The sequence below is a fragment of the Montipora foliosa genome, chromosome 14 (genome assembly GCF_036669935.1).
Source record: "Montipora foliosa isolate CH-2021 chromosome 14, ASM3666993v2, whole genome shotgun sequence".
NCBI lineage: Eukaryota > Metazoa > Cnidaria > Anthozoa > Scleractinia > Acroporidae > Montipora > Montipora foliosa.
In genome coordinates this window covers 20,748,998-20,763,997 of record NC_090882.1, presented here as the reverse complement: position 1 = coordinate 20,763,997, position 15,000 = coordinate 20,748,998, and the positions used below count along the sequence as shown (strand labels likewise).

The 15,000-nt window shown below is 35.9% G+C and overlaps 1 protein-coding gene across 7 annotated transcripts in view; it reads right to left on the bottom strand.

The window, feature by feature from the left end:
- LOC137984945 (1-phosphatidylinositol 4,5-bisphosphate phosphodiesterase beta-1-like) overlaps positions 1-15,000 on the bottom strand; it is a 55,872-nt gene that overhangs the window by 39,620 nt on the left and 1,252 nt on the right. For 4 of the 7 annotated variants that reach the window (XM_068832302.1, XM_068832303.1, XM_068832306.1 and 1 more), the window contains exons 1-12: positions 13,704-13,972; positions 13,290-13,367; positions 12,899-12,967; positions 9,473-9,696; positions 8,949-9,002; positions 5,912-5,999; positions 4,047-4,147; positions 3,600-3,766; positions 2,297-2,443; positions 1,767-1,924; positions 1,031-1,110; positions 95-179 (exon numbers count right to left, since the gene is read on the bottom strand). In XM_068832302.1, the coding sequence (XP_068688403.1) occupies positions 95-179; positions 1,031-1,110; positions 1,767-1,924; positions 2,297-2,443; positions 3,600-3,766; positions 4,047-4,147; positions 5,912-5,999; positions 8,949-9,002; positions 9,473-9,696; positions 12,899-12,967; positions 13,290-13,367; positions 13,704-13,796 (1,344 nt within the window). In that variant the 5' untranslated portion in view covers positions 13,797-13,972. Of the gene's footprint in view, positions 1-94; positions 180-1,030; positions 1,111-1,766; positions 1,925-2,296; positions 2,444-3,599; positions 3,767-4,046; positions 4,148-5,911; positions 6,000-8,948; positions 9,003-9,472; positions 9,697-12,898; positions 12,968-13,289; positions 13,368-13,703; positions 14,003-15,000 lie in introns of those variants that run through there. The other 3 variants (XM_068832304.1, XM_068832307.1, XM_068832309.1) reach the window with 2 other exon arrangements.

The following is a 15,000-nucleotide window of genomic DNA, read 5'->3' as shown; positions in this document are numbered from 1 at the left end:
AAAAGAGACAAGGAACGACAAAATCCTCCTCCTTGAATTTATTGTCCATGCTCTTTAGGCATCATGATAAAACAACGTCAAACAAGTGACTCACCGGAAAGTCATCCAAGGGTTTATCAAGAAGCGTATCTCCAAAAATACTAACACAGTAGCATGCCATCTTGGCTTGCTGCTTGGGACTATATGAAAATAAAATACGTCTTAGAGAAACTGATAACTCCACTAGACAATTATGTGGGTCAAAATACAGTGTACTTAAACCATATCTCAAGATTCTTCATTTCCATCACCCACTATAGAGTTACATGTACATCTGCAATTATAACCAGAAGGGGAAACAGAATGGCAACTAATGGAATGCATTTTTTTTTGTCCTCTGCTGCACATGTTTACAATGTCATACTAATCCCAAAAGAACACAACAACATTATCATAGTGGTTTTTTTTTGTACTAGGGACATCAAACAGAATGTAAATGAACCAAAGAACACCTCTGTCATAAAAAGTTGGAAATCATGCATGTATTTGCAACATGTCATTTTACATACATACATACATACTTAATTGACTGCTCTCTATAGGGGCTTTTCAGGGCCAATGAAACACAACGAAATGACGGAACAGAACAACAACAACAACTGTTAAGAATCCAGACTGGCCGGAGGCAAACCAGTTGGCTATTTACAAGTGCAGCTAGGAAGTTGAACTAGGGATTACCAGGAACAAATTCAACGAGTGGTCAGAACGGGTCTTGAACCCCGGATCTCTGGATCTCAAGGCAATCGCTCTAAGGGCCCTCAGAGAAGGTTATCATTAACCTTTTCCCTCCTAAAATGGCTACTCATAGATTAATTATACTCAAATGCCAGACAAGGCAGACAATTTGATGCCTTAATGGGAAACTTCTTAAGGGCAAAGAGGAACATGATAATGCATATTCAAAAACCCATTAGTATTATTCAAATGAAATACAAGTAACACACGACAACAACTAGAAGGAAATGAAGATGACAAAAAACAAGGGCATTACCTGCAGTGATTTTCAAAAGATAGAATAACTGGGTACTCTGATGTCTTAAATGCACAATCAGCAATAGCTTCTATAACATCCTGGTATATATAAGAGACACAATCTTATAATAATTATAGGACATGATAGGAAACTTTTTATAACAAATATGAATGTCATTCAGCCATTCATTAGACTTGTTCTTAGTACTAAGAAGTAAATCTTCAAATCTTCACTTCAATCCATTTCTACTTCTTGCTGCTTGTTCAGCTCCGTATTCAGGTTATGGGTTGGTCGAATATAACTACCGGTATATCTAATATATATCTGAAGCTTGCTAATTAATAATTGACAAATATCCTTTTAATAGCAAGAACAGAATTTATCTAAGCTTAAAACCGAAATTTTTTGAAGTTTTTTTTTTTTGCAATACATACATGTAAAACTAGGCTTTAAATGAAAAATCGGCCCTCAAAATTTGACACTGATATACCCACACTACAAACACTGCACAACAAAGATTGGAACAATACTTCTTAATTAAACAAGTGCAGCCATAAGATATAACCTCAACAAGCAAAAGAACCTCAAGTAGAACAAGAAGGACAAAAATCTCTAGCAACTAGGCCAAGAACCTGAAGTAGGCCAAAGAACATGGAGACTCGTAACTGATGATTACACAGAGTACTTATATTGGTACTGTGGTGCATCTATTCTCCCATGGAGTAACTACCCCATAACCATTTAATGTCCAAACCTTGAACAAAATTTCAGTGCAGAGTGTCATTCCATGTGTGATAACAGGTTCTTGCTCTTCTGTTCTTCCATCCCAGCAATCAAGTTCTATGCATCGGCAGCCTGCCAACAGGGCTTGTCTATACATTTCCACTGATGATTTCCCTGTTAACTGATGTCCTAATGACAAAGAAATAACATTGAAGCTAAGCATATCTAGTTTAATACTCTACTTTTTTTCCAAGAACTGGGACATTTCCAGAAATTGCAGCAATAGATGCTTTTGATTCTTTCCCTGATTTTTTAGCAAACTACATAACACACCACAAAGTTTATGTTATTTCCCATATAAATGGTTTGTACATGTAAAATTCATCCAATATCAGATGCATCAATCACCCAAGCACCAAAAAACAAAAAGAGGAAACTAATTTAAGTGTTTTTATTTTCAAAAGATATGTATAATTAATATATAGGAACTGCTTTAAATCACCGCAAAAAGCACACTACGGATAAAAACACATAACAGATATCAACTGGCATTAAATTTACCTGTTAGATATGTGTTGTGTGATGAACTGATAAAATAATGTGATATGGGATGTGTCATGTCTTGATTAAGAGGCAAACGATCCGGATTGATAACAAAATTATCATCACTCATAAGATATCTGGTCAGCCCTTGCACAGAAAAGTGACCTGAAAGTGAAATGCATTTGTAATAAAAATTAAAAATTTCCAGATACCCTAGAACCCAAGTACTGCATTAATCTTTAACCAACTAATCCATGCGTCACACTCCATGGATGGCAAATCTCAAAAATATTGAAAACAATCAAAAGTACACTTTTGGTCCCTCAAACAGAGATAACCCAATTAACTTAACTTCCTTTCAGTCCCAATAGCGAGATTTTACTCTTTTTAACACCAGATTATTTTACTCGTCAATGAATGGGTTAATAGGAGATGCTGTCAATCTACTGTAGGTTGGTTCGTAATACAGGGGTTTGAAAAGCAAATCAAATCTACAGTGAAACACCGCCTTACAGCCACCTTGGTAATATGGTCACCTCGTTATTGCAGCCCTTCTCCTATTGGAAACCCTCGTTAATGCAGTCACCCGTTAATACAACCAATGGCCACAATTTTAAATCCCAAACAGTGGAATCCTCTATAATTTCACCCTGTTAATACGGCCACTCTCACTAAATTAAGAAAATCCAAAACGCCTGTGACACGGTAATCAAACAGCCGATTTACTCTACAAAGTATACTGTCAGCGACACTCCTCCCTGTTTTCATTACAAACATGATCTTGACACTACTGTAACATCCAGTAAGGCAAATCACAAAGGAATTAAGTCATTGTGCTTTCATTAAAAAATTCCATTGATACTCAAGTCTATCAGTTAGGTAATTACGGCAGCTTCTGTTTTTTAGAATAGTAAGCTGGGCCTGTTCTTGTTTTGACTTTAGGCTCACGACGTACATGTATGGTACACTTAACAATTTTAAGCGTTTTACCTACTGAGCGAAGTTTCGAGTATTTTATACAATTCTTACTGTACGCACATTCCTGTTGTTTATTAAAGAAAAAACGTTCCTACCCCTGTAATATGGCCAAATTTTTTAGGCTGCCACGTTGATGACTGTATTAACGAGGTTCCACTCTATTTGTTTCTTTTAACAACCTTAGGTACTCTTTTATGGTACATCACACACAAACACTCTAGGTATCCCTTTCAGTTCTGAGTAAGAGACTTGTAGATTTTACTTTGTCTAATGCCAGACAATTTTACATTACTCACCAATGGGTTTACTTCAGGGATGAATGGGTAATGCAATAGGATCATACCTTTCTTAGCAAAGTCTTTATTTGGTTCATGCTTATCAATGATGGCTTGGGCCTTTTCACTGGTGCAGTATGGGAAGAGGATTTCATTGAGACGAGGATCTCTTTGTTTATCATTAAGAAAGCCCACAAGTTGCTCCACAGTCAGGTAGGGCTTTTTCTTCGCACCACTATGGGGAACAGAAGAAACACACTCAGTGGTTTACATATGCATAATGAACGAAAAGCATCAAATATTTCAGTCACAGAAGTCAGATAGTTTTTTCCCTAAACTAAGGTAATTAAAGACAGATTCTTAAACCTAATTTTATAGAATCCCCTGCACACTGATAAAACGTCAATACAATGATATTAAATCATTCATTGGAAACCGTCACAATATCACAAGAGAGACAAAGAGAGTTATTTAGTCATGTTAAATATGACAAAAAATATAAGAGTGCTACTTACATTTCAGCAAATATTTTGTCTATGTCTTGCCTGTCACATAGTCTGTTGTAAAATGCCCAAAATTCTTCAAAACTAAATTTGTCAGGACTAATACTGTCATTCTAGGAAAAAGAACAAGTTTGAAGTTTTTGTGTCATTCAAAACACCATAATACGGTAGGTAATACTGCAAATTATCATCAAGGTTTTCTGAGTCATATCACAGTTTTTTCCCTTGCTATGTTTTACTTTAAATTGCAGTATAGTGTTACTTTCAGTATGAGGTCAAGCATAACTATTTAAATATTACCCAGTTGACTTGCAGGCCAATAATATTATTATCAGGAAAAATTTCAAGCATATTGATAAGTAGCATGATCACCATACCCATTCCTGTAACATACCTGAAAATTGTGAGATTGTTTATTGGGGTGAAAATCACTTATTTTGGCTTAAATTTTCACACCCAGACTTTTATATCTTTCTAATTGTTCGCAAAATATTAAAGTTTGGGTTGTTTTGATTTACCCATGATCCCTTGCAGGTATGGTCTTTCCTACAGATAGTTAATTTTGAGGTAAATAAAAAGTAAAAACAGAAAGCTTTCACTACATGGAGACTAGCATCCCCTCATTTAGTTCTACTGACACCCTAAACACCGGCTTTCTGCTCCACTTTACAATTTGAGGTCACAGTAGATGTGTCTGTCAATTTCCTGAAAATTGCCTTGTGAAGCTTATGGAAATCATGGCTTAATTCTTTGCAAAGTAGATTGTGATGTTTACTGGCACTCAAGACTTGGTTCAATATGGCCCAGCATGTCAAAAAAACGTAGTCACTCAGTCAAAGGCAAATATTTTCGCGACCCTGAAAGCTACAATGACGAAACTGTGGAAATAGCTAGGGGAACTTCAGGATTCAAAAAATGCTTGGTTGGATCAGAAGCAACATCCAAAGAAGTGGTCTCAAAAAATATTATGGTGTAATTGCGGAACAGAAAAAGCATAGCGACTGTTTTGAGGAGTGATTCTCCATTTGTAGTGGATCCCTCAAACTAATTTTTCTGTATGTTATGTTAAAGCACAAGGTATGAGCATTTAGTTCAGATGAACCCACAGATATCAATTGAAGACTTGTTTCAAACAATAACCTAGTGAGCGCCAGAATTCCAAAACACAGCGTTACAGTAAGGAAACTACGGAATTTTGAATCTTTTAAATGTGTTTTAATTAATAAACTTGAACTGTTGAAATTTGGCTCATAAGTGTTCTCTCTTATGAAAAATGGTTTTGAAGACTTTCAATTTGAAAATTGTGTTACGCGTTACACTCAAAATTTTCCTATTTTTGCATCCTTTTCCTTTGTTTTCTCAAGAAAAGAAAGTCGTTTACCCTTCTTACACCCTGTATGCTAATCAACAAGGTAACCTTAGCATTCAGCAAAAATATAGCTTTATTGAAGACGTTAAACTGAATGAATCAGGAAATGTTTCTGAGTCACCCCCAATTGGGTATGGTGATTGTGCTACACACCATTAATTAAAAGATATATGCTTGCCGGTGTAATGTATGTAAGTATAACAATACAATCCCTCCTATACCATTATTAATTTAATAATCACAAATAACATGTTAGTCAAGTCAAAAACAGGTTTTTGACCGGTTCTGAGTGACTGAGGAGGTACATGTAGTGATGGCTGGGTCGTCCCGCACTTGCAATCCTGACTTGACTTCCCACATTCACTTACACTGTAGTTCACTGGTCTTCTTTTTCCAAGTGAAGTCTTAAAGATTTGTGTTATTTGTTTCAATGACCCTGATAAATCCATCAGAAGTGGTCAATCAAGTACACACTGACAAAATGTATATAGTTTGTTCTAGGCCTTACTTTTTCATGTGGGAGGCCAACAGACTGAAGAGCATCAAGCACTCTCTTCTTGTCTTCTTTACTATTTATTGACAGGTACTTTAGAATGCTGGTATTTAAAATAAAAGACATTCTTTAGTTAAACTTGCTGAAGGCAGAGAACTGACCTACTTGTAATTTGAATAAAAAGGCACAAAAATAAGTATTTTTTTACAATAACTGTCTAAATTCTTGCATGCTCTTTGGCTAATTTTTTGTCATCAATAAAGAAAGTCAGAGATTTCGCGGCAATGAAAGGCTTATACTTACAAGTAACTGAAGAGAGAGGCACACACAGTTCATTTTACAGTACCGCTCAGAATTAACCTAACATGGAACGCGTTCGCGAACGTGATCAGAACGAAACTTGAACGAGAAATGAAGCAGCAACAGAACGGATTTGGAACGGGGGCAGAACGTATATGGAACAAACAAGTTCTCTTTAACCTGTTCTCTAGAACACGTTCTCATCTGCAGGAACGCGTTCTAGAGAACGTCCCCGCTTAGCAAGATTTATGTGTTCATTGTACTTTCTGAAGTCCACATTTGTTAGCATTAGGCGCGTGAACTTGCTTGACACCCGGCCCGGTTAAAAAAGGGATTGGTGTTCAAGGCCGCTAAATTAAGCGCTTGAATTTAAGACTACTATTGGGAAACTGTAATAATCAGAAAACGGAGATGGAAAGTACATTTCATGTGCATTTAGCTGGTAAAGAGAAAGCTTCAAAATATCTTTCTGTTTTCAATTAAGAACAAAACAAAAAAAACCCGCACTTCAAATCAGCGAGAAAAACAGCTGCAGTGAACGGGATTGAGATGTTAGTGTAAATATTTTCTTTTTCTCAATATGGCCAAAGTGGCTTGAAAATTTACGTACGCATTAGTTGGATAATACTGTTCATCCACAGACAACGAGTACTTTTAGAGTTGTAGAACCAGAACTAGCGTTACGCGACTAGTTTTTGCACTAAATTTTTAACCATCACGCCAAAAATAAATTTATCGTTTGATCTGTGGTTTGGTTCGTTCGGTTTGAATGGTTTCCTTCACTTTAATCGTTCCTTTAAGATATTTCTTTTGTACATAACCGAAAATACACGTTAAAATTCCACTAGCCGTGAAATGCGCGCAAACAAAACAACTGGCTCGTTCTGCTTCACTAAACAAGTTTGGTTGCCTAGCACGTGACAATTTTCACTCAATACGTGACTAATTCTCTCACGCAAAGTACAAACTTTAAACCCTCGAAACCTTTAAAACGCTTTAAACCTTTCTTTTTTTCCATTCTTTCAAACAATAGCTGCTGCGCACCAAACGAACGATAGAAAGGTTAAAGCGATACAAACGATAGAAACGAAATTAAAAGTGCGATGTTTCGGATCAAAATGTAACGTCCAACGAAAAATTTTCGGATTCCACCAACTTTGTCTTTGTGCTGTGCGCTAACAAAGCAAAATCAACACAAGGAAAGTATCAAAATAAACAGCAGACATAATAGACAAGCTTTTGTTTTTGGTATTATTCCAAATAAATACTTTGTAACAAAGAAATAACAGATAAACTTCGGGTATTGTCGGTAAGCGTTTGACAAGCAATACCGTGCGCAAGGCCAAATTTATACGTAAGTCATCTTTTGTCCTTGTTTTGCTCACTTTTTGTATACAATCAAATATTATATTTTTGCACAATTGAAAAAGAAATCTTATTGATCACTGCAATAATTTAACTGTTTTTTTAAATATCTCTAGCGCAAAAACCTCATTTTAGGAAAAGACTAACTGCTTGACTCGAAGTTACAATCCCATCTTCATCTCGCAGTGAATGTTCCCGGTTTTTGTGAACGCATTCAAAGGAACGCATTCTTTTTCTTGTAAATGCGTTACATGGAACGCATCCAATGGAACCACAAGAGAACAGAGCTGGAACGGATTCGGAACGGGTATAGAACGCATATAGAACGGATAAGAGAACGGAAATTGAACGAATATGTAACGCGTTCCGTTCACCGTTCCCTGTTAGGTTAATTCTGAGCGGTACTGTACCTTTCAACACACTCAAAAATTGGTCCCTCAAGGCAGAAACCAATTTTTCAATAAGTGTAAAATGCACTGTGTGTGCTTCTCTCTTCAGTTACTTCAGTTAATATGCAAAAATTTGCACAACTGTCAACTTTTTAGCCAATGAAGTCTTATTGACTGTTGAAAGTAGCCAATCAGAAAGCAGGAAAAGTTACTCACAATGTTCACCTGTGGCCTGTGATTTCCACAGCCCCTTTGACAATTTTATGACGCAATTTAATTATTATCACCAATAAGAGGACAGACTTAAAAAAACTGATGTTAATAATAATTTGTTAAATTGCAACTGCATGTATAATGTACATGTGTGATAACCTGGAACTTTTATTGTTTGTTAGTCAGACTCTATACCTATTATATGAAAACGAAAAATGACTTTTTATATTATTAATTTAATAGTGGACTACAAAATTTAGATTAATGTTACCCACCCAGACATAACATTAAAGTCTCCAATGTATTGGAATTGAGGCAAAGCAAACAAAATGCTGATGTGTACGATTGAATACTTGCCAGTTAACTTTGGCAGAACTGTTTTCTGTTGGAACATCCTCTCAAAATTTTCAAATTCTGCAAGCTTTGAGAAACCAGTTTGCTTGCTGGTGTAATGTCATCCATAGGGTCATTGCACCAAATAGTTTTCAGTTTTGATGCTTTTGTCTTTTCATTAAAATGTTGCTTTATGCCTTGTTGTGGTTTAACTGGGTTTTGAGAAGATCCTCCAATCTATTGGGGCAAATTTTCAACATAATGTCAACAAGTCCAGAGTTTTTAAAAATTCATGAACAAGTTGACAGTGAATGGAGTGACTTTTGTGTAAAGTGTTGATAAAGCCAAAAGAGGTCTAACAAAAAAAAACCAATTATCCATAATCAGGAGCTGAGCCATGCCACCATAAACATTTTCTTTGCAAATTTTGGTATAAACAAAGGCTCACTTACTTTCTGACAGGGATCTTTCCTTCTCCACTTGTCTGGACACAAATTTTCATGTACCTAGGAAATAGTTAAGTAAAATTTTAAAAAGTGAGAAACAACATAGATCGTACCCATTTGAAAAAGCTCAGTTATTCCCAAAACGTTTTTTCATGATTATGAGTCAAACTCTTTTAGAAATAAATATTCTGCTTACTTGGCTGACTTGAAGGAAAAAAAGAAGCGTGAAACACTTAAAATTTAATATGGATGCTGGCTTGGATTTCAGAGCACTTAGAAGAAACACATACACCTGCACAATAGCTACACTGCAATTTGGGAGTAATGCTTTTGGATCTCTTAATAAACACCTACGGGGTTGAGACATTTTGATGGATGTTTAGCTTAAGACACAGAATTTAAATGCCACGGAGGTTAATTGTAGGGAGAAGTGGTGGAAGTGGTATTAAAGCTTTTACTCATCATTTACTAACAGTTCAACCTCCAAATGACTGATACAGCTCTTTACATAAACTTGATAACAAACTTACTGTTTCTCCAGAAACGTCATGGGCGAGGCATTCACAGCTAAAGGATTGTGTGTCAAACGCATCAGTGCATTTGTCCACTCACTTGCAATGCCCACTGAAGAGGACACAAAGTTCACAAAAACAACATCCACCATGTTGGCTCCATGCACAACAGTTATCGTTCTTCCCTGAAGCAAATCATCTTCTGGTCCGCCAAATCTTAGGGAATCCTTTAACCGTTGCTCCTGCGAAGATTTACAAGAAGTATAATTACGTTTCAAATTGAAAACATGAAAGATGCCAGTCTAGCAAGAAGAATAATCCAAGTGACCTAACACCAATTTAATATTCATTTGTGATTCTGTGGGAACATTGTGTCAGATTTATAGTATTCTGTTATTCACAAGTCATGTAAAATCAAGTAAAGCTATAATCCTCGCAGTTATGAACGCAATTTTTCCAATTGTGTAGAGAAGCCTGAAAAATTCAGGACTTCCACAGGGTTTGAACCTGTGACCTCGCGACACCAGTGCGACACTCAAACAAACTGAGCTATAAAGCCACTGATATTGGGAGCTGGTCATTTTTTGGTTTCTAATGTTCCCGTGATGAATGAATCATGAATGAAATGATGTATGGAATGAATCATAAATTTTATTGAACTTCTTAGCTCAGTTAGAGCGTTACACAGGTAGATCCTGAGGTCACAGGTTCAAACCTCATTGAAGTCCTGAATTTTTCGGCTTCTCTACGCAATTGCCAAAATTGCGTTCATACATGTAACTGCGAGGAGCATAGCTTTACTTGATTTCATATCTGCAGTTTAATATATGATTCATTTCATATATCATTCCATTGTTGAGTCATGTAAAAACAACCTATATTTTGTGTTTAAAAGCTTACATCTCAAAAACCAACTTGGTCACCCCCAATTTTTTGTTAGAAAGTGATAAGCAGGCTAAGATAAAACTCTTTGCAAAGTTAAAAAGTATTCTCTTCATTCTCATAGCCACTGTCACAGCTACAAAATTTTAATGTGGCTCTGAATCCACTCCAGAGAATTTTGCAACTTTGCAGAGAGTTTCATCATAGTCTTCTTACCACTTTCCAGCAATAAAAATTAGTGTTCACCGAGTTTGTTTTTGACATTTAAGCTTTTAAACACAAAATATAGGGTGTTTTTAGATGGCTCCTTTGTTGCCATGGTAACATAGTACGTCACATTAATGAATGCACTTTGCTTAGCTATAATAACTACTGTTGTTGCTTCATTTAGTACCGTTGCCATTACAGGAAACAGTGTTGTAGAGTTAATCCTTTGAATAGAACTTTCCCTCCAAATTGTCAAAAATCGTTTGAGCTGCCTTGCATGTTTCTTTTCTGATTAAGCAAAAGGTATATGATTTTATAAAGAACGCTTGGAACAAAATTAATATTTATGAACTGGTGGAGTCACAATTATTATTCTAGTGTAATTTCACGTACACATACCGTAAAAACTTGTGTATAAGCCACATCTTTTTGCCAATATATTGGACTGAAAATCGTGTGTGCGGCGTATATACAAGACGATTGCTTTCAGAGGGAATAAACTGGCTGGTATGGGGTCACAAATAACAATAAAAACCTTCAGTAAATAAAGATTAAACCTATTCTTTGACAGATCACTTCAACGCCGATTTCCACCACTTGCGAGAAAATACCACGCTATTTGGGAGAACTCATGAGACAAGTGGCCAACTGTTTTGTTGCCCTTCATTACTTGCATGGCGTGTTTGTCCATTGGGTTGTTAAACCCTTGTTTAGCAACACGTTTTTCTCCGATCGATGGCTTCCATATGTCTTTATAAACATGCCATGTATGCACAGCTGATGGCCATGTTGTTTTCTGATCGCGGTGAACAATATGACTTGGTCCAGACTTCCTTGCGTAAATGACTGCATGGTTACTAAACAAAAAAATTTTGAATCGTTCCCTGTGCTTTATATTTATTTCCCCTGAAATTTCAACTTTGGGCTTTAACAATGAAGACAGGTGTTGTCAGTCCAACCAATTAAGGAAATCAATTGAAGATAAGCTTCTAAAGGGTATTTTAAGAGTTTATTAACGTCCTGCAAATACACAGCATAAGATTTCGACAAACAAACAAACAGCTTTTGGCCAGAGTGCTTTTTTAAAGATTTTTTTCTCAAAATCATGCTTGAAATTTGGGGGGTGTGGCTTATCTCTGAATAGCTTATAAACAAGTTTTTATGGCAGTTTGACAAGGATGGTGTTCTTGTCCTTTTGGTATGATGTTTTCACACAGGATTTAAAGCATGAAAATCAATAAATGATTAATTATTAATCAAGAGAGGAACCAAGCTAAAGTACAATGTTATTGCATAATGAACAATATTTACACAATTTCATGCAAAGATTATCCCATTTCCAATAAAGAAATTATGCTGTGTAGTTAGACAATTCACTTGAATAATAATTTAAAATCAAACAGTGAATTATCGTGTACTTTTGTTTAGACTATTCCCAAAAGTTCTATCACTAACTATTCAACAGAATACAGCATGTCACACTTCAGAAAGCACAATAGGTATGACACCAGTATACTTTTTAACTTGGTAGCCATCAAATGGCATATTCATTATACCTAATAATAAAGAACAATAACAAGATTGGATTTATTTCATGGCTGGTAAATATAGTAAGCTCAAGGAAACACTCCACTATTTCACCATCAGATAAAAATACAACAAAATAAGGCAAAGACTATTTATGTATCAGAAATATCTTAAATTGGCCAATATTAGTAGGTTTGAGTTATGCATGTACATAATAATTTATTATAAAGATCACTATTTAAATATTATTATCACAATCCTCTTCCTGTCCACAAAATATGATTGTCTGCAAAAGTCTTAAAAGAAACTATAAATTATTTAAAGAAAGGCCTGCCAGCATTTTGTTTAACTCGGAATAAAAGTTCTGCCAAATGGTGGTATGTCGCAATTCAAAACATAAAAACGGAGATTCTAATTAAGTGTCCAAGTTATAGCCTTAATAAACCCCAACTTCACATGGCTAACACGAGGTTTGTAAGCTCGACCAATGTTATTCAATCCACAAAACCCCTTCTGGCGGAGAGCAAATTTATGTGCAATAAATGCAACGACCAAATTTGAAATTCTAATACTTCTATTCAGAAATATTTGCATTCACATAGAAATATTTTCGAGTGGCCCTTATTCTCGTAAACAAGGGGCAGACATAAGATTGTTTATTTACCAAACCCGATGCAACTGCGAAATATAAGATACGCTGCAAATATTATACCCCGTAGATATGTTCATAGATAACTGTTGCAAGCCAAACAGTGTCTATACAATTATTTATCCGCAAAGAGAGAAATGTGAGAACTGGATTAACGTGCTTTAACGAGCTTCACAAACCCTCGGAATTCTTGCTGACTTTCCTGTCCTGACATCGCGCACAAAGCAGAGCTCCAGCAAGTCAGTTTCCTGTTAAAGTACACAAAGGTGACAGGTCTCAGATCCCTTATGTACACCAAAAAAGCTTTCTCTATGTCTAAACCGATCAATAAGAGATACCATCGCTGTAATAAATATTCCACTTGTCAGGAAAATATCAAGAAAATATGAGCACAAGAGGAAACCGATTTTAGCAATCACCGCTGCAGAATTCGCAACTGTGGAGTAAAATCTGTAAAACTGCAAAAAGCGAAGATGGGAAAATATACGACTCACTAAAAATATCCCAAACTTAAGCTTCATTTATACAAAAGTGTGCCATAATATATCCATCTTTATTTTATATGCCTACCTTCTCTTCGGCTCGCCAGTAAATTAAGTGGCCAGCAGAATCTACTTTGACAGTACACGGTTGGCCAATAGTCGAAAGCTGAGAGTGAAAAGCAGAAATTTAAAAAAATATCCGTGATGTGGAAAATAAAGATACGGGATAAACACTGGATTGCTCACGACCGGTTTCACTAAAACAACAAAACACTTCCTGTATACTAGTGTACGAATACTACAAAAGCAAAACACGAAATGTATAAAAGCCTCCTCTTTGCATCTGTAGGGTAGCTTGATTGATTTAGATTACTAAGTTAAAGATCCCTAGGGTTTAGTCATGAAAAATGGAGGAGATCGAAGCGAAGCGATGGTCGAGCTTTATAAAATAGCGTGACTAAGACGAAAGGCCAGACCGAGAGGTTGGAAAAAATTCACTTGCCTCGTCCCACTTTAAAAACCTTGCTCCTCGAATTAAAAAGTCAGCGACTTCGGGATGCGCCAGTCTTTCAAGGACCGCTTCCCCGCTCGCCATATTTTCAAGTTGGATTCAAAACAGTTCAGAGAATTCTCGCAGCATTCATTGGGAACCCAAATTCGCTCAGTGATTGGTTCGCTGGTAGCCGCGAACAATTTGCCGCCAAGCACACTTCAAACAGCTAATTGTCCAGGTTACGTGTATCTGAGTTATTTTCTGTCGTTTCTAGCCTGGAAGTCCGTTTTAAAAAACACAATCTACACAAGATAGACCCCACAGCGCTTGATAAGTTGCATAAATAAATTCAACGTCCAATCAACTCCGCCATATTTTTATTCTTTTATTCATGATACAAGACAAAACACTGAAATACTCCACCGAAGTAATAGTTCACAAAGTTCTGTTTACATTTCAAAAACACGATTCATAAGGTATACAATATGAAAACCACGAAATGATTTTACGAGAACCGATAACAAAGATCCAATCCCTGAAGTAGTGTAAGTGATTAAGTATGCAGGCATTATTTAATTTGTCGCAAAAGAAAAAAACGGACATGCTGGTTTTTACGATATGTAAAATTTACAAATATGACGACTTACATAGGATACTTTTGTCTGCTTTTAGCTGCCAAAACTAGCGCTTCCATGACTGTCATTAATATATTTTAATTTTGAGGCATTCCAATTTCTACATTTAATTTAAAGATATGCTCAAAATATTCAAATTGCATGAAGGAACAACAGAATGGAAGCTTCTGCGATGCAATATGTTTGAATCAACCTACAACACTTCACAGAAATTACCCCAGGTTGTGTTAAATGCAAAAAAAAGCGCTTCTCTGTGGAGAGAAAAATCCTTCGTAAAATTTGTGAGCTTTATAGTTATGAATTTTCCACTTTGTAATGACATATTTCTAGTTTTCTATCGCTTAAAAATTGTGGAAAAGCTTAGATAACACCAGACGTTTTTCGCGAGTGGTATTGTAAGGAAAAACACTCGGAAATCAATTCTAGGTTAAGTAAATCGTGAAAAAAGATATGGTCAAAGTCTCTATAAACATAATTGCCAATTCTTGCATAATTCAATTTTTTTAGCAGAGGGGGCTGAAAGAATGCAAGTGAAAAACACCTGCTCAAAAAAAAATTAAATAAAAAACGAAACTAGATAAAATACCAATCTTTTTGTAGCTGTACCTTTTAAAGTATTTCTTATATATTTTAAAAACGATCTGTGTAGTTACCTCATTTCTTTCATATTT